Source organism: Mobula birostris, chromosome 9, assembly GCF_030028105.1.
Source record: "Mobula birostris isolate sMobBir1 chromosome 9, sMobBir1.hap1, whole genome shotgun sequence".
Taxonomy (NCBI): Eukaryota; Metazoa; Chordata; class Chondrichthyes; order Myliobatiformes; family Myliobatidae; genus Mobula; species Mobula birostris.
The window spans coordinates 133825033-133845733 of record NC_092378.1 but is presented as its reverse complement, the minus strand read 5'-3'; the positions used below and the strand labels follow the sequence as shown (position 1 = coordinate 133845733).

The 20701-nt window shown below is 35.7% G+C and overlaps 1 protein-coding gene across 5 annotated transcripts in view; it reads right to left on the bottom strand.

The window, feature by feature from the left end:
* The window catches only part of LOC140203090 (bromodomain-containing protein 8-like), an 84549-nt gene that overhangs the window by 20645 nt on the left and 43203 nt on the right, over positions 1–20701 (bottom strand). For 4 of the 5 annotated variants that reach the window (XM_072268875.1, XM_072268874.1, XM_072268876.1 and 1 more), the window contains 6 exons: positions 18798–18866; positions 15952–16129; positions 13744–13848; positions 12308–12352; positions 5371–5673; positions 3379–3472 (listed from right to left, as the gene is read on the bottom strand). In XM_072268875.1, coding sequence (XP_072124976.1) covers positions 3379–3472; positions 5371–5673; positions 12308–12352; positions 13744–13848; positions 15952–16129; positions 18798–18866 — 794 coding nt within the window. Of the gene's footprint in view, positions 1–3378; positions 3473–5155; positions 5180–5370; positions 5674–12307; positions 12353–13743; positions 13849–15951; positions 16130–18797; positions 18867–20701 lie in introns of those variants that run through there. The other variant, XM_072268878.1, reaches the window with a different exon arrangement.

Sequence of the window (20701 nt, the reverse complement as noted above, 5' to 3'; positions counted from 1 at the left end):
AGGTAGTGTCCAAGGGTTCGATGTCCATTTAGGAATCAGATGGCAGAGGGGACTAAGCTGTTCCTGAATCGCTGAGTGTGTGCCTTCAGACTTCTGTATCTCTTATCTGATGGTAACAGTGAGAAAAGGGCATGCCCTGGGTACTGGAGGTCCTTAATAATGGATGTTGCCTTTCTGAGACACCGCTCCTTGAAGATATCCTGGGTACTTTTGTAGGCTGGTACCCAAGATGGAATGGCCTAAATTTACAACCCTCTGCAGCTTCTTTCGGTCCTGTGCAGTAGCCACTCACTCCCCAATACCAGACAGTGATGCAGCCTGTCAGAATGCTCTCTATGGTACATCTATAGAAGTTTTTGAGTGTATTTGTTGACATACCAAATCTCTTCAAAGTCCTAATGAAGTATAGTCACTGATGCGGATATGGGAGGCAAAATTAATAAGGGTGTGAATATTACTTAATTAGTGTAGTTGTTGATAGCATGGAAGTTAATCTAGGACTGCAGAGGTATCAATGTTTTAGTGAAAAAGGCTAAAGGATGACAGATGGAGTTTTATCCAGATAAATGTGACATCATACATTTTTGAAGTACTAATGAATTGATCCACTTGATCTGAAACAGGAGTGTGTGGGCCATGGCAGTCAAAGCTTAATCTGGGCATGGCACCTGATGATGATGAATGAGACTAGGACATACATAATGAATGGTAAGTCTTATGGAGCATTGAGGAACAGAGGCACTTCAAAATACAAGTCCATATATCCTTGAAGGTGGTAACACAGGTAGACAATGTAGTTAGGAAGGTATACAGGATATTGGCCTTTAATAGCCAGGCACTGAATACAGAAGGAGGGAGGCATTCCCTCAACTTTATAAAACTTTGGCCAAATGTCAGCTGGAGTACTTCATACAGTTCTGGCCACGAAGGTATGGGATGGTGTAATTTTGCAGAGAAGGTACAGAGGAAATTCACCAGGATATTGTCTGGGATAGAGAAATTCAGTATTGAAGAGAGACAAGACATGCTAGAGTTTTTTTCTCTCTGGAAGCTAAAAGGTTAAGAGGAAATATGACTGAGGAATATAAAATCACGAGGGTACAGCTCGGGTAGACTGCGAGAAACTTTTCCTCAGTTAGATGAAACTAGAGGACACAGGTTTGGATTAAGGGATAAGATATTCAGAAGGATTAAGAAGGGAATTTTCTCTACCCAGATTGTGGGAAATACCTGGAATGCACTGCTTGACAGAGTGCTTAATACTGGATCAGTGACAGCATTTTAGAAGTGTCCAGATGAACACTTCAATTGTTAAGGTATAGAGGGCTATGCACAAGTACAACGTGATGAGGTTAAATGAAGGTTGTCCACTCGTCAGCATGGACAATATGTATCAACTGGCCTGTTTCCATGCCGTACAATTCTATGAACTCATGCATGCAACTGCAAAGGTATAATTGGCTCAGGACTCGGGTAGAGAGAGGAGGAAAAATATCTCAAAAAATCCTACTTATATTTGTTATCTTCCAACATTTTGTTGGAAAATGAATTATGAAAATATCATATGAAATTAGATAACACCAAGAATTGTCAAGCAGCCTGCAGTTATACCCATACCATGAATGGCCATTTACTGTTGTATCCTGTGGAATCTTGCCCCAACAAGAAACAACACTTTCAAGAGAAATGGGGAAAAGGATGGTTCATTATTGTGGAAATAACCGGTAGTGATCTCAATAGAATAAAAGGAACTATGGGCTAGATCCTGTTCTCTGATTCAAAGGCCAAATCTAACAGCTTGTTCTGCTAGTGTGTGTCGAATCTAGTGGCACAATTCCCTCCTGCTAGGATTTTCAGATCCTATGGCCAATGAGACCTATTAATTTCATTGAAGATTATAAAGGTGCAGATTTAAGAGGTAGAGAGAAAGTAAAGTTAATTTTTTAAAATTAGTTTTATTTTAATATTTGTATATTACTTATTGTTTTTTGTTTTAATTACAATGTAAAAATATTAAAATCCATTTCAGACGTTACACCTTGTAAAGCCCTGGCATTGCTGATTGTCAGGTCACATTCAAATGCAGCCCTCCTCAGTTCTGAAGGTTCTGTTATGGCTAAAGATTGTGGAGAGCAGAGAGATGAGCCTTCCACACCCAGCCTGGGGTGAACCACATTTGTACACAATATGCCTGCATAGATAATTATTTTGAAATGCATTGATGCTTCATGTGAAATGACACTGGATTTCCACCTACAGCGTATCAGCACTAGAAATAGAATACTTAACTACTTCAGACCACCAATATTCTGATGTCATGTATAATATTTTAATGCAGAACGAAGTTCTAACTGAAATGCTATGACAACCTATTTCACCCCCTCAAGATCAGATGTGCATTCCTATAGTATGACATTTCACTATCAGGCACCATTATTCGTCCCTCCATTTGAAACTGCAGATTTTGTAATAACTTGTGTCAAATTCGGCCAGTTTTTCTTGTTAACTACACTCTACAGATCCTGCATTGAAATTTCTCAAATATATTTGAGATCTTGGGAGTTAGCACAGATATATAAGGTTTGCTGTATCAGTATGATGTCTAGAGAAACAAGAAGTAAAATCATCAATAATGCCTGTTGCTCCAATGATGCTTTTAAATTGATTCCTTAAATTAATACAAGGAAGCAGGCAATGAATAACTGTCACTCAAAGTCTGTCCTTGCACAGATTATATTCAGTCTATGACTCTATTTGTGCATTTAATCTTGAGCCCTAAGGGAACCAAAGTAAGTGAAAGGTACTTGAGAATGCTGAAGAATATTTTGCATTGCTAGTACCTACTACTTACCTCTCTAATCCTTTACTAAGTTGTCAACTAAGGAGAATTACATATATGCAGCAATTATGATGGTGCCAATAATTTTCAAATGCTTTCTCAGGTAGAATTACTCACTACTTGAAAAAAGATTTCAATTAATACAATTATACAATATCTATTCATTTGATATACTGTACAGTAAGTTTCTAGCTCACAGTACAGCTTCAAATATAAAGCCACATATTTAGTTTTAAATCATTCTACCAGATCATCAGTAGACAATAATAAAAGTAGATTGTGGCATTTTGAGATCTGATATTGACAATAAAGTTGCTGAATAAAAAAAAAGTTTAGTAGACAGTGCCACTCCTAATTGGAGATGTGGGAGAACCAATTATTAATACAAATTCTGAACAATTTAAGAACAGTAAAGAATATGAAAGATAAAAATGAAGCAATAGAAGAGGATATTTGTCCTGTAAAATACATATAATTGTCTCTGTAAAATATGAAACTAAAGGATTTTTTTTTTGGAAAGTCTTCCGGTGGGCACTTACCCATTTGTTCATTCCCTGCAATATTGTGTTGTGCTTCTAGAAGTGGATTGCCCTTTGGATAAAGTGCAAGATAACTGCAGTTGCCCTCAAAGCACTAGACAAACAAGAAATTGAAAGCCATGGAATTAACAATATTTGCTACTTATAAGTTCTTATAATCAAATATGAAGGTAAAGTATTAATTTTTCAGTAACTATTTTGACTGGTCACTGCTGTTTCCAAGAACATAAACACTACCTTCAGCTACCACAATTTTCGGAATGGCATTCAATGTTCATAATGTGAAACAAACTGTAGATTCAGCAGTGGCTTGCAGATCTTCATTCAACCTACAAGGGTGATCTAAACTTCTAGTTGTCTGCCATTTCAATTCTCCATTCTCAACAAACTCTACTCTCTCTATATTTGGCCTTTTATCCTTATCCTGTTCCAAGGAAGCCTAACATAAACTCAAGGATTCAGACTAGGGACAGCTCCCTTGATTCAGAACTTGAATTCAATAATTCTCCATAGTAAGCCTTTCCAATTTGTATTAGAACTGGCCTGGACACTGCTTTGAAGAAATTTAATGTCTTGTGATTTTTTTCCTTGATTCTCATTGGCTTCAGTTTCATAGGTGCTCCTTGACATAAAATAATTCAGGTATTCTTGTCCATGCAAGCACCCAAGGGAGCAATCCAATTAAACCTATTTCCCTCTTCCTTCACCTCTCCAACTAATTCTTTCTTACACCTGCCCATCAATTCTCCTTCACCTCCAGAATTCCGTTTTTTTGTCCAAATCTGGACTGAAGTTGTAATGGGGACTGAATTAACTAACCAACCATTGGTGAGCATGTTACGCATGATCTGATAGCATGGGCATTGACACCTTGCATCACTTTACATATGACTGAACATAGACTGATAGAGCATTAGTTCACACTGGATTTCTGGAACTGCCTATGTTTTCAATTATTCACAATGCTGGACACATGCCAATATTGTAATTGTATTGCAGTGGTTAGTTCTATACTATAAATTCTCAGTACTGGAATGTTGCTGAATAGTCTTTGCTGTACCTAATGCTTACACTTGTTCCTTGTTATCATGTGACACAAACTTAATTTGCTGGAGACTAACCTTTCTGATGAAGGAAATCTCACAATGAAGCCAAGGTGAATCATTCTCTTGACACTTCCATCTGAAGCTCATTACAAATGTCTGAGTCTCGACTTCGGCAGTATTATTATGATTGAGTCAACATAGTTTTATGGAAGTGAAATGTATTTTAAAAGACTTAAGGCTTTATTGAGATTGTAACTAGCAAGATGAATAAAGATGAAGCAGTCAATGTGACTAATTAATTACTTACTGTACTTATTATGATAGAGAAGAATGCCACTTGGCCCATGAGGTCCATATTCCCATTCTCCAGCAGAGCAACCCCATCAGTCCTGTTCCCTCTCTGCTTATTTCCCAATATCCCTGCTACCTATTCTCCCTCGTCTTTGACATTTTGCCACCTGCATGTACTAAAGCAGGGGTTCCCAACCTTATCTATGCCATGGACCCCTACTATTAAATGAGGGGTCTGTGGACCCCAGGCTGGGAAATCCCTGCACTAAAGAGACAATCACAAGTTAAACTACCTACCAGTGCATCCTTGGAATGAGGGCATCAGACAGAAAACCCTGCGGTCATGGGGAAAATGTAGAAATTCCACAAAGGCAGCACACAAAGTCAGGATCGAAACTAAGTCCATAGAATTACGAAGCAGCAATGTGATCATACCCTTTGGTCCTTTTGTTTTTTCAAAAGGTCTATGATAAAGGGGGATTACACCAGAAATTATAAAGCCAATTTAGAGTGCACAGTATTCAGGGTAATGACTGGAATGCAGAAAGGATTTACAAACATAAAACAGAGATTAAGAATATAAATGGGTTATATTTGGCTTGGGCGGCTGTAAACATAGGTTCAATATTTTACATCCAAAGCATTAATATCTTACCTTCACCAGATCTAAGTACACTTTCTCCGAGTCAATTTTTCTTGCTTCAACTTGCTCCTGGGAATACTCTACGCTCTTAAAATGTTCTGACTCCTCTTTCCCTAAAGGTTCCAGGCACATTTCCATTTTCTCACAATGTTCTGTCTGGACTTTAAAAATGTCATTACTCCCTTGATCCTCGCCTACTGATCCATGCTTTTCTATCTTACTTTCAGACTTCATTCCCAGGATCTGTCTGTAAATTTCTTTCTGTATTTCAATTTCTTGTTCCTCTTTAGCAATATCAGTCTCCACCTCCAAAGCCTATGGAAAGAAGTATGTACGAAATAAACTTCTGAAACTCACTAGTTAGCAATATACTTTCTTGAATACTTGAGAAGCCAATTACACATTATAATCACATAGATTGAAAATTCTAACAATTTTCTACAGCTAAACCATAATTATCATCTCATTATGACAGTTACATAAGTTAATCTGAACATTTAGACTGATTTTCTACGTTAAATATTTTTTCATCTAAAAGCAAGGCAGAATGGTGATGAGTAATGATCACATTCCCAATTCAATTATCTCAAGTTAGAATGCTGAGGTCTCTACAGATAAAAAAATACTACAGGGTGAGGCTCCCATTTCTCAAATCAAGTCCTGCTCAAAGTATCACTGTGGCATTTCTCACAGTAGGTACATCACTATTTTTTGAATCTGTATCAGTTTTGCAGAGTTTGCACCCATTCAAACGACAATTCCTTTCCTCCCACAGATGCTGCTCACCCACTGAGTTCCTGTAACTTATTGTTGTCTTCAGTAATTAATACGCTCATCTATTCTCAAATTTGATTCTTTCCACAAAATAACACATGGCATATTTTTTATTGCAGTATTTATCATCAGTATAAATTGTGAACAATAGTGATCCTAGCAGGGTCCTTGTGGAAGAATACTAGCCTTGCTAGCAACCCGTTCCACCACTTGTTCACAACTCAGTCTCCTCTGATTTTTTTTCAGGAAACTTATCAAAAGCCATTTGAAAACCTAGTAAAATTCCATCAAATTCAATATCATTATTTACTTGTACCTTTACCACCTCACAATACTCACTCCAATCACTGGTATTTTACAAAAGAGTAGACAAAGTTACCTCATTGATAAGATTGCACACCTTTGACAACACCGCATTCCTTCAGTATGAGGGTTTAAATCAGCATAACTTAAGTAGTCAAGCTTTTAAGAGTTAAACCAACAACCTTCTGACTCGGGGTAACAGTGCTATTTGGAGGTGAACCAACCAACACCCCAGCAATGACTGAATATAAATTTACTAACTAGATAGTAGAAGAGAGGTTAACTGTTGTTCAAAGGAAGTCAAGCCTCAGGCAACACCATACCTAAAAGAGCTTGGGCATAACGGTTGGCATGGAATGTAAAATGTCTACAGATTTATTAAATGTTCAACTACTAGTTATCATGACACGACAGTAAGATCATAATTATACTTTAATTATATCATATTAAAGGATCAGACATACAGTAATTAATACAAGGTTTCAGATAAAAATGCTGGATGCAGATATAGTAACCTAGCATATTTACCATGCACTGTAAATTTTTATTTACATAATGAGAAAGACAAATTCAAATATTTGCAAATGTAATAAACATTACTGGCATTTCTTCTGCTGGGATGTTACATATCAATATGATGGGACACATCGCTTGGAAGCTAATGGACAACCAGCATTTAGATTCTACATCAAATGTTTAATCAATGATTTATTTAAATTACTTCATAGATATGGGGACTAATGTTCAGACTAGTTCAGTTCCCTTTATTCATGTAAATTTTATAAAACTAGAAGGGAATTCAGATAATTTAAAATATAATGCAATATAACAAGTGCATTTCTATTGTAAATGATTAAGCCATAAGTAACAAAATTAACTGTCATGTATGACAGCGTTATGTTACCATGCACATACATATTATGCATGCACAATGAAAATAACACACCTGAAGAAGAGAACTCAAATTTTGCTAGAAATTTATCTTTCGGGCATTGTGTTCATGAAGATAAGTGACACAGAACATTTACCCAGTGTTGGCAAATAGTACAAGCATCAAAACCTTTAATCCATTTTAATGGGGGCTGACAGTAGAATATAGCTTCTTTGAAGCATCCTCCAACAATACTCTTTGAACCAAATTTTATAAATGTGTATTGCTGCACATTTTGATATAACAATCACACCTTCTAATATTATCAACACTATTAAATGGAATTTAATAATAGTATACCTCACAGTTTAAGCTGAATCATTTAACTGGAAAGATGCAGCATAATCTACCATCATCCTATAGAGACTATACAACTCAGTTATTATGCATATTCAAATTTGAATTGTATTGAAGGCCTGCTCTGTAATATTAATAATAATTTATTCTTGCAACTTTTTATCTTGTAACAAACTTAGAAATCTGAAATTCTATAAAAACTATTTTAAATTTCATCTTTCCACTCATAACAGAAGGTACTTACCCGATTACAGAGGCAATTCAACAAAGAAATTTAAACTTCAAAACCTATGATGGATATTCAAGAAAAAGTCCTTCTTTAAAAAGCTCAAGCAATGCACAAATGCAATGCGCCACTTCCAACATAAATAGAAATTCCCCAAAACTTCCCAAAGCTAATTAATGTGAGTGATAGCTGTTCTGTTTCCCATAGTTATTAACATAAATTCATTTGTTATATAACGTTCCAAAAGTCACAAAGCCTTTCAGGCTGTTTGAATAATTTTATTCAGCACATACATTGTTCTCAGAACAAAAACTGTACACTAAAATGAGGCTGTACAAGTTATTCCCATCCATACAGATGAAGGTAGTACAGCTTCATACAGTGCTGCACATTTCACATCAAGTCCAATTGGAGAGAGTCACTTCTTCATTTTCATATCTGCTTCAATCGCACAGCGACGTCCTCTTGTACCACCATCCTAATGGAAAAAACAATTACTCTTTTTCATTGCCTATTCGGGAGGCATTGAATATTTACAGCTGTAGGTATTTTCTTTGTTAACTGAGTATCTCATTTATGAGCGAGATTGCACATATGCTAGAAGGAAAAGAACTGAAAAGCACAAATTGGCAACAAATAGCTTACATTGTTTTCTTAGCAGTAGGAAATAAAAGGGCTTTACTTATAGACTACATGAAAACAATGAACAAGAACAAAACCATCCACGTTACAAGGGCAAGGACTTTATAGAATGCCATACTTAAATCAATTGATAAAAGAACTGATTGATGCCAGTGTATTAACAGATTCAGAAGCAAAATTAATTGAGCAACTGCTTGAAAATGTTATTTTCCATAAAGAACAAGAACCTTAATATATAAAACACTCCTAGACTAGCACCTTCTTCACTTGAGCAAAGAAATTTAAACAATGCATTCCACTCACCTGGTAAAAGCAATTAACTGCTTTGCAGAGATCGTTAACAGTATTTTGTCATCAGATAGGTCACAGCGCTTGCTGTTGCTGGCTGAAATACATGGGGAAACTAGAAATGTCAACATAGGACAGCTTTTAAAAACGAGTTTCAGTTAAACTAAAAAAAAAATCATTGATTGACTTAAAACAGAAGTTTATGTGTGTTTAGGTAACATGCAGTTGCTGAAATAAAAGAATATTCAGAACACACAAAACTCCAAGATTTCCATGTAGTTCAGCCAGTATAGTGATATCATCATCTGCTAACGACCTCTCCAAAGATGTTAATTGTTGCAATCAGGTTAGAGGAAAATACCCATTTAGAATCTTCTGTACAGATGAAATGACAAAAAAATGAATTAGTGCTTGGAACTAAATGCTGGAACAGCGTCTGTCCATTTAGACCAATAGACGTAGGAACAGAACGGGTCATTCAGCCCACTGAGTCCACCATCATGGCTGGTTTATCATTCCTCTCAACCCCATTCTCCTGCCACTTAAATTATTCTGGAATGCAATTTTTATTTAAAGTTGTTTTAAATTTCTTACAAAATTTAGAAAGCAGGAGGATGTAATTCTACCTGTTGCTTGAAGTGGTAATTATCTTAATGTGGGTAATCCACTCCATTAAAATCTTTGTACTGTAACTGAAGACTCTCGCGTATATCAGCAAAGATGGATTGGATGTAATGAAACTGAAATACAAGTATGTACTTGGAAAATGTGGATAATTAAGAAGAATGATTGGAACATTTTAGGAAATCAGTTTACCATTGAAGCCAGTTCACTGTATTTCCAAACAGAAGTCAATATAGAACCTGATAATTCATACTTAGGACATATTTACTTAGCTGGAGCATAATGAAGAAATAGTGACACAAATCTAATGATGTTTGTGATATACATTAATTATTAAGGAAGTATTTAATTGGATTTTAAGTCATCGACTTCTTTAAAATCAGATGTCTTTGTTAGGTCCAAAATGTGGAAAACAATTTAAAGATATTACTATGAAAATTGTCAGCTCTTTAAAAGTGTGGCAATAAAATTTAAAATGCTGCATCAGAACGTATTAGGTAATCTTTAAAGATTCTAATTGGCTTAATTTTCACCCTTTAAAATCTTTATGTGCAGTAGGACTTTATTTCACCATAACTTTGTAGCATATATGACCACACAAGATATTTGATTCAGATCCTCAAAGAATGAAGTAATTTGTTTTAAAGCAGCTCCCTCAAAATAATGGACATACAGACTTCATAATATCAAACATTCACAATATCAACTAGCACCAATTCAAATGGTTGTCCAATTCAGAATGCCATTTAGCATGGAGTGATTTTTAAAGAACATATTCTTACTGAAATGACAGATATAAGATAAATAAAATCTTTTATATTATGTTTACATTTCACCCTACCTTTCCCATTTAAAATGTACTCCACTCAAAATGTCTTTGTATAAAAGGCACTTTGATTGATGCAATATTTAATCCAGTTGAATCAGTCTCATCTCCTAACCTCTGACTACAAGCTGTTCAAAATGCTCAGCAATATTTTCCACTTCTGACAAAATTAACACCAAATGAGTACAAAATGCTTTTTGTATCTTCTCAATATCTGTTATTCACATACAAATATCAATCATCATTTCATTCACAGGAAAATCTCAATGTACATGTATGGCATATTCAAAAAGTTTAAGTCAGTCCTAAAGCCTAAACTGACCCCACTTGAAAATCTAGTGAGGTTTGTCTTCAAACTACCACAATATGGAAATTATTAGAAGTTTTGGAAGATAACTATAATTATTTCTTATAATTGACAATTATAAGCTGTGCATTACTCTGGATTACCAGTATCTGCAGAATTTCTTTTGTTTATGAGAAACAGTCCACTGTTCTAGGACCTGATTTTTCATGTTTATTTTCTTATGTATATGAACAAATTAATTTAAATGGCAGATTACAGATCATTGCTTTGTGTTGTATTTATGTTGCAATATGCGTTAACTTGATAAAATGGAAAGTGGAGATGTAGTAGAATATGACAGGGTAGTTATGATGCTTCTAGAAAATTCTATTTGTTTGGAAATATATAACTAAACTTGCTTAAAATGGTGATCTAATGTAATGTATTCAAAAATGTAAGACTACTCATAACCAGAATCACTTAAGAACCACTTATTTGCATGTAACAATGGAATCACTAAATTTAAAAAAAATCATGGCAACTAGGAACTAATTACTGATTCTATATAAATACAACATAAAATTAGATCATTAATGTTAAAGTGTTGGAGGAACAGAGACACAACCAGTCATCACTACTGATTTTTTTTTGCTGGTTCAGATTACAGCCAAATATTGATCCAAGTTTTTAAAACAATTATATTGAGTAGTAAAGAGAAAAGATGCATTTTTAGATAAACTAGCAGAAATATTCATATCTGCATTTTTGTGAATTTTGGTACCCATTTCACTTTACTAATATTTTCTGCTGACTCTTACTTCATGAAAATCCTCTCATGAATTCACCAACTGACCAATGCACTGAAATAGCTCGATTATACTAGCAAACACTAACAAATTTATGTTTAAAAAAGACAGAAAGTCATAATAACCATAATAAAGAAGCAAGATTTGTCTGACAGAATGCTGCATTGTTGACATAACCCATTAGTGACACAATTAGGTTTCCCCTTCCTATTGAAGCTTCTGAGTAACACGACTACATTTGAAATTATACTGTGTTCCAAAAGCAACTTTCCAAAAATCTAGTATTTTAATATTTGAGAAATCCCCAAAACATGATGCAAAGGGAATTATGCTGGTGTGATATCCCATCCAGAAACCTCTACAAATACTGAAGTGAATGCTCTGTAAAATATTAGGCTTTCCTGTAAGACAACAGGTTGTTGTATTAGCTACATCTGTTCACTCAAATGTGCATCTACATACTTTCTTATATTGGCTCATTGGTTTACACATCTTGAAGACTTGGCAGGCAGGATTATGAACATCCATTCATTAACTTCTCATACATTAAAACAAATGTTGAACTAGTTGAAGTTCCTCTTTGGTTGCTTATTTCCATAACTGAATTGAAAAGTCTTCCTTCAAGCAGAACCTAACTGAACATCAGCTTACTGGCTCAACCAACCATGAACTGGCACTGACTTCACGCAAAACCCTTGGAATTGTGATCAGTATGACATTTATATAATAATGAAATATCAGATATTATTGAATCTAATGAAATAAACTGGAAAAATCTCATCAAAATAAAGTTGCACAGAAAAAGTGTCAGGACTTACACCAGTAAATCAGTATTTACCACTGATTGACTTTAATAATCTGCGGTAAATACACCAAGCAAAGCATGCACTTCAGATTCTGACACCTCCTGAAAGTGACTTATCTGTACACTGCATTGAATACTTACAAAAAGAGAGAGAAGGAAGGCAGGAGAGCCCATTGGGACACTGTCCTGTTAAAGGACAAACAAGAAAAAAAACATCAAATCAGATTCAACCTGAGCAAACACGAAAGCAAACCAGCTACACTCTCTCCTGGAGCCATCAACCTGTATTTCTAAAATGTAATTTTATTGTGGTCAGTGATCCATTTATCTGAATTGTTTATCGCTGGGCTACAGCTAGAACTGGAAAATTCAGGCCATTAGTAATGAAAGTTAGGGCATTCCAAATGCATGTAAGACATGTGTCAAGTGGGAGTTAAGCTGATCATATTATACAGAAGAATACTATAACATTTTTGTCTATAATTATACCCCTGGCTAGGATTTTAGAATTTTTCTACAGCCATGATTGGTCTTGGACTATGGTACAAAGAATCTAAGATTATTGAAAATACCCTAGCTTACAAACTGCAAATTAAAATTAGAAACGCAATTCCTGTGGCACTAAACAACATTCAGCTGCTGAAAACCAAATTTGTTTTTAGCACTTTTAACCCATGTCTTTAAGGGAAAGTAAATGTATGGCGAGATAGAAACACGCGAAATGAGAGGGGAAAATGGAGAACGTATGAGGAAAAGTGACAAAAGGGTAAGCAAAAGTAAATCTGTTAAAGTAATTTTAAATACTTACTTTAACATTACATTATGGATACAAAGCCATTCTTCATCATTAAGAACTGTTCGTAGTAATATTAGTTTTAGAGTTGGTACCATATCTTCAGAACTTAAAATGGACAAAACAACTAATCTTGGGAGAGAGGAATTTCTCAGGAGGTGTTGCCAAATTTTAGGTTAGAATATGAACTTCCACTGAATAACTATTACCAGCTATGTTTGCTCCAACCATTGAACAGTTTGGCACATTACCCAATTGATAAAGAATTATTTCATTTATTCATTATCTGTGATCTCATAGATCTATAACCACTTTACTACCATTGTTCAGCAACTCTAAAATTAGGATGCGATAACATGCACTATCCAGGTTCACTACAAAATAATATTTTGTGGCTTCTCCAATAGCTCTATGTTGTAAGCTGCACAGGAATGCAACATTTGGAAACAAGCAGCCACAAAACATTAAGGGACACATTTGATTGGGAATGCCCAACATCCAAACTGTGTCGGGTAACTTAAAATAATTCACTGAAATAATATATTACATGTGGCTTCTCCTCTCCCCGCCCCATACATGAAGGAAAAATGAATCTAAGCTTCAGTTCCAAGGATTACCCTTATAAGTTGTTCAGTATACAACTGGTAATTTATGACAATGAATTTCTTAATTCAGATCAAATCCTGTAATGTCTGCTATTTAATGGTTCGTTGTTTTAAAAAAACAGCACAGGATTCATGGTTCAACACAATAAAAACAATAGTAGTGATGGTTTGTGACTGACCTTCTCTGCAGAATCCTGCTTTCGTGTTGAATCACGCCCACGCAGGCTCTTAGCACTGATTCCAGATTCTGAGGTCTGCATTATTAATTGAGTGGCTAAAAATTGCTGGGAGAGGGGAAAAGAAAGAGGAAGATGAAGCTAGACCTAAAGCCAAAAAAGAACAATATTACCACTGGCTTATTAAGCTTACACTGTTTTTCTTATATTATGTTAGATCATTTTCTCAAGTTGTAGAAGAAGAAGGGCACTCAGAATTATTGCCCAGTTTTCTATGTTCACAATCAACTGTAAAGGGACTATTTAAAAGAATAAGTTATGAATTATATATCATGTTAATATTAGTTATAAAATATATAGATTTATTCATATAGAAATGGAGACTACAGAATGCAGAAAAGGATTACCATAGGTGGTTATGAAACTAGGTAAATAAACATATTTCAACTGAAATCAAGAAAGTCAAATAAGATGACTAATAGAAGCAGACTAAATTGTTTAATGAACACGCAATCAAATTTTGGAGTGCCTTCTAATTTATTATTCATTGTACTGAAGTAAAATAGCAAATGAAAACTGACCTATATGCACAATACTCCACTGAAATTACTGACCAAACACAGATGTGGGTACATGATTGATTTCATGACCTACATTAATTGTTGTAGAAAATGCCAGGCTTACACTAACAAATCAGGTAAATGTAGTTAACATACACATATGCACCTGGGTAGACTCTCAACCCCATGGCATGAGTATTGATTTCTCCTCCCGGTAAACAAATTCCTCCCCTGCCTATTATTTCCCCTGGGTCCCCTCCTTCCCTTTTCCCTATGGTCCACTTTCCTCTCCTATCAGATTCCTTCTTCTCTAGCCCTTGACCTTTCTCACCCACTTCACCTATCACCTTCTAGCTAGCTTCCTTCCCCTCGCCCCACATTTTTATTCTGCCATCTTCCCCCTTTCTTCTCAGTCTAAATCATTAAGTACCTATTCATTTCCATTGATGTTGCCTGACCTGCTGAGTGCCTCCAGCATTTTGTGTGTGTTATTAGCATACTCATATTAATTTAATCAAGAAAACCACTCAATAACTACGGAAATATACAAATTGATCAAAAACACACTTGTTGCTTGCTTTACTTTATATTATTTTATATAATTTGTTATTTATGAACAATAAGCAAATATTGTTAAATTACACGTGCATAAATTGACTAAATTACCATCACAGTGATATCTCTTACTAATTTTTTTGCTTACAAATCAGAAAGGAAATTATTCTCAACAGCAACTCCAGCAAGCAATATCTAGTAGCTATAGTGCTGGCCATAAAAGGTATTACCCTGTCACTAGGCTACAAGAGTTCTGCTGATTATAAGAAGTATCTACAGAATACTGTGGAGACCATACTTACAGAGTCACTGAATCATCTTAAACCCAGACCTTCGGTTATAGACCACTTTGCTAAGGGGAGGAGTTTCAAACTATTTATCTCATTCATGCCCCCCATAATTTTGCATAGAGCGGTCAGGTCCCCCTTGGTCTTCTCCACAGCAAGGAAAACAATCCTAGTCTATCCAAAATCTCTTTGTAGGTGAAATGCTCCACCCCAGAAGATACTGGGATGTACAATCTAGCATTACAGATGTACAGTCTAACATTAGAGGGAATGAGAGTACAAATATTTTCACCTGAGGATAACTGAAATCTGGAAAGCAGTCTGATGAGTGGTGGAGATGGGTATTCTTGTAAGATTTGAGAAATATTTAGATGTACTTGAAAACTTAAATTGCCATGGTTTTGAAGGTTACAGCAAAGTGCCAGAAAGTGAATAGAAGCTTTCCTGCGTGGTGTGGAGACTACTACTGTGCACTGTACTCCAATTGTGGACTAATGTTATATATTTTTATACCATAACCTTCCTGCTCTTGTAATGAAGGAAATGATCCTCATCACCTTATCTTCTGGAACTGCTGCCCTTCAGCGATCCACAGCCCTGTACCTACATGGAGCTCCAACTGCTCCCCACTACTTCCTTGGGTCCTACCATTCATTTTATATACTCTAACCCTTTGGTTCTCTCAAAATGCACTGCTTCATATTTTTTAGGATTGTGTTTGATTTTACAAAAAAAAATTGGGCTGGTCTAACTTGTGTATTTTCATTATTTTGATTTATATGACATACTACAAATTGTGAGTATTCTACCTGAATTTGTTCTAAGACATCTCGTTGCATTTCTAATGCCATATGATACACATCATGGTCAGAACTATTATACATCACTGCATTTTGGAACATCAGCATTATGTCCCGCTGAAACTCTGCTGTTGTGCGAATTAGACCAGTCTCTATATTTTTCTTGATTGTTGACAAATCCATTGGCCTATATAAAAAAAATGAGATGAAACACAACAGTTAGTACAGATAACCTGTGTATCACTACCACCTTCCCATGTAATGACTTCCTGGTAATATAGCATTTAGCTTTTTGACAGCACAATTAGCATAACTTCCCTGTGCATTAAAAATGTTGAGATTTCTAATAATTATATTATGTTTCACTGGGGGTATAGAGTTTATCTTCTGTGGCTCCCACAGACATTCATTTTAAGTTGTATCTTGATATACACGAAACTGGATTGTTAACAGATTGGCACCTTATATTCAGTTCACCCTGACGCACCACTGTCAAGCAAAGGGTCAATCAGTTAATCTACTGGAATTCCACTTTGGTTTTATCTCTTTAATATTCCTGGTCACCGTGATACAAATATTGATAGGATTAGATAAGGTATAGTGGAGAAGATGTTTCCAATTATAATTGTGAAAGTCTAGACCAGAGGGTCTCAGAAATGAAGGACATCCCTTTAAAAGGAGGAATTTCTTTAGCTAGAGGATGGTGTACCTGTGGAATTTATTGCTGTGGGCAGCTGTGGAGGCCAAGTCATTGGGTACATTTAAAGCGAAGGTTGAGAGGTTCTTGAATAGTAAAGATTATGGGGAGAAGGCAGGAGAAGAGGTTGAAAGAGAAAGTAAATCAGCCATGACTGAAAGGCAGAGTAGTCTCACTGGGTCAAATGGCCTAATTCCACTCCTGTATCTTATGGTGTTATAAGAATGACTATTACCTAAAATCTCCCTTCCCTTACATCCTTAATAACTGCATCTACCCAACCTAAAATATACTTGTACATACACGCCATCCTAAACCACTTCATGTTAATTCATTCATTCAGCTGCCTTGCCGTTCGGCGTGGGCGATCATGTCTCTCCATCCATCACGGTCCCTGACCCTCCGAATTGTAGTTGTTGCCTCCCATTTCTAACCATGATGTTATTCCATCTATCATTTTCATTCTCTGTCTGCCTCTGCTTCTTTTTTCCTTCCAGCTTTCCAGTTGTAACTAAGTGCTCTGATGTCACTCTTCGCATGTGTCCAAAGAATCTTGATTGCTGTTTTCTGATTTTTTTTTTAAAGTAATGTACATTTTGTTTTCGTTCTCTGTAGAACTTCTTCGTTGCTTATCCTGTCCATATATGATATGCATAGCATTCTTCTGAGGAACCACATCTCTGCTGCATTGATTCTTTTTTCCATTGCATTGTGATGGTCCATGACTCACATGTTAACTCAGTGCACAGTATTTTAATTCCTGACAGCAACTAACATAGGGTTAAGAAGCAAATCCAAATATTTAACCTTGAATTATTTTAATTTTAGGTTTGAGATGTGGGAAGCTAATGCTACCAGATGGAATACTTATCGCATTTTGTTTTAAATACCAACTCCCACATTAGATTTTAAGAATCAGATTAAGTATTTTGAATATGTAGTGTAAATCTTTCCAGTGAATTATTGGAGCTTACATCTATAAATTTATATACACAACTGGACAGAGACTGGAAAGGCTAATTTCATAAGGGATCTGTCAGATCAAGATTGGGGCCATTTTTGCTCAAACAAGCTAATCTTCAAAGAATAATTTTCTATATTAACTATCTCCAAACTGACACTCATAACTGATGAGGTATTTACATTAAAAGATAGAATAACTGCCTTTGTCTCAATGATTGCTGACCATGTTAATGATTTTCAGAGTCAAAGGCTTAAACTGAAAAAAGTCTGTGTGCAGCACTCATTATTCCTTTAGCAGCAAACTCACAACAAGCTGCATCTTCACAAAGTAATAATAATATTTTTACTGATTCATCACATTTTTGAATTCAGATTAAATTTTTCAACTTTACTTGATCACATCACTTGCTCACTTATTTGAAGATCTAAGCTTTCATTTAGCATTTCCCAGTGCACGATAACTAAGAGTACAAAGTACACAATGTAATGTTCTGCAATTCAACATACATCTCAAAACTCAAAATTACTGGATCACTTTGAAATATTTTATTGTCCTTAAAATTATGATACCTAATATTGGCATAATTAAAACTGTACAAAAATAAATTTTACAGATAACCCATACTTGTACACCTATTTTTCTGATGCCTTTGTAGTAGAGCCAAATTGATCGAAGTTTAAGATTTTTTAAAAATAAATTAATAGTAATAACAAAACCATAAAAATGTTTCATAAATCTTTCATAAAAATGTTGATTATTATTTTACAGTGAAATGGCTTATACAATTTAAATAATTTTCTGCAATGCAAGTTCATGCTAGAACAATTTTAGCAAGATATTTTAATCACAATCTACATTTTAGTTTTAATACTGTCATGTGGATTCCTTTCACAGGTAAGTATAGTTTTGAGTAGATCTTTGAAAAGGAAGATGATTATTAAAACTACAAATTTTCATTATAAAGGTTCAATCATCAGTAGACATAAATAATTCAGTAGAATCCAACTATTTTTGCAAAAAGCACCTAGAATCACAGTTACTCCTGCAGCATCATTAACATTAATCCCCCACAAAAGTATTAAGTCAATTTGGTCAAGTCCATCAAATTTTAACAGGAGCCCTAATGGGCAAAATTCTGTTTATGAAAACCTGCAGAATCATCATGAATTTGCTTTGCTTGTTCAAAAAGCTGACCTGTGCACAATGCTGTGATATCCTGGGGCAATATCATCCGTTACCGGCTGAAGGAATACATTGGCATATCTGAAAAAGGAAGAGCAAATTTTGAAACAGTAGTGGTAAAAGTTGTAAAACATCAACATGATTCTGTGATCAGCAGTCAACTATAAGTGTATTAGCATCACTGCTAATCCAAAATTATGCCACTTTGGGAAAGAATGGCCAGTAATGTCCTCATGGTGGAAAAGGACACCATCTATCACAATAAATGTAAGAAGTTCAAAAAATCCAGCAACTCAAAGACTGGTTAGTAGTAAGAATAGCAGATTGTATTCCACAAGTTGTAACATTATGACTCAGTATATCCTCTCACAAATACTGATGGCTCAATGACTAAAGAAAAAACTTGAAGACGATGGCGGCAGCAAACAACACAACCAAAGGTGACTTCCTTCAGACCGCTCACGAAACTACTTTTTTTTAACCTCTTTCTTCTAATACGATTCTGCTATTATTGGTACCTGTAATTTACATTTTGATGGTACATTTTCGGGCTGATTGAGCAATCTGGTGCCTTGAGGTCTCTGGGAGAGTTCAGTGAGGTTTATAGCAGTGTGCAGCATGGAGGCCAGGAAACCTGGTGGCAGTGTGCGAGCCTATGATCGACTCCATTTCTCACCAATCTCACCGACTAAATCGTTGACTCAGATTGAAATCAATGAGGACAAGAGCGGAAGGCAAGTGGGTGTTCAGTGCAGTTTGCCTACATCTGACCGGTCGGCCTCTCTCTCTCTCTCTCTCCCTCCCCTTGCTCCATGCTGCCAAGTTTGGGTCATGGGCTAGGTTTTATCAACGCTGTTTGTAGATTGGACACTGCTGTTCATGTTATATGTGTTTCTGGTTTCTCCATTTTTTTATTGCTATTTTGTGCAATTTTGATTGGGGTAGACTGGCTATGCGGCCTGCACTCAATGAATGACAGTGGTAAACTGAAATGAACTGAATTAAACTGAACATTCCTAGACTGCCTAAATGACTCTGTGGTTTGATCTTTAATATTCTGTTCTTTGCTTTTTTTTTGCCATTTGCACAATTTGTTCTTTTTTTTTACATATTGGGTATTTATTATTTTCTTTGAACGGGCTCCATGGTGTTTCTTTGCTTTGTGGCTGTGTATGAAAAGATGAATCTCAGGGCTGTATAATGCATATATGCTTTGAACTTTGAAAATCCAAGTCAAACAATCTCACAACCAGAAAGGCCCGCTAGCCATCACATCAAATTAAATCAGATAGAGTGATGGCCGATTGAACATTTGTCCACAGTGGTGTAGCAGTTAGTGCAATGCTTTGCAGCGCTAGCTATAAGATCAGGGTTCAACTCCTGCTGCTGTCTGTAAGGAGTTTGTACTTTCTCCCCATGATGAAGTGAGTTTCCTCTGGGTGCTCTGGTTTCCTCCCGCATTCCAAAGGCTCATAGTTAGGGTTAGTGAGTCATGGGCATGCTATCTTTGCCCCAAAAGTGTGGTCATACTTGTGGACTACCTTGCATAATCCTTGCTGATTTGACATAAAACAATGCACTTCACTGTATGTTTCAATGCACAAATAAAGCTGATCTTTAACAAATATTGGGAGTAGCATGCAACTTTAACACCATCACTTTATTGACAGCAGAGCCCGATATACTGTGATTGAAGGATTTACTACCATCTTTTATTGAGCCCAACCTTCAGTCAATTAAGATCACTTTATATGTTCTCAATTAAAGGCTGAGTGGACAGCATACAAAAAGTCAATCTACCCCAGCAATAGCCCAGCTGCAAAGATGAAGAAGTGTTCCAGAAAAATACTTGGGGTCCAGCCAAGTTGCTCTGGTAAAGCAGCAAAACTGGCACTTTCTCAAGTTTGTCACCATTA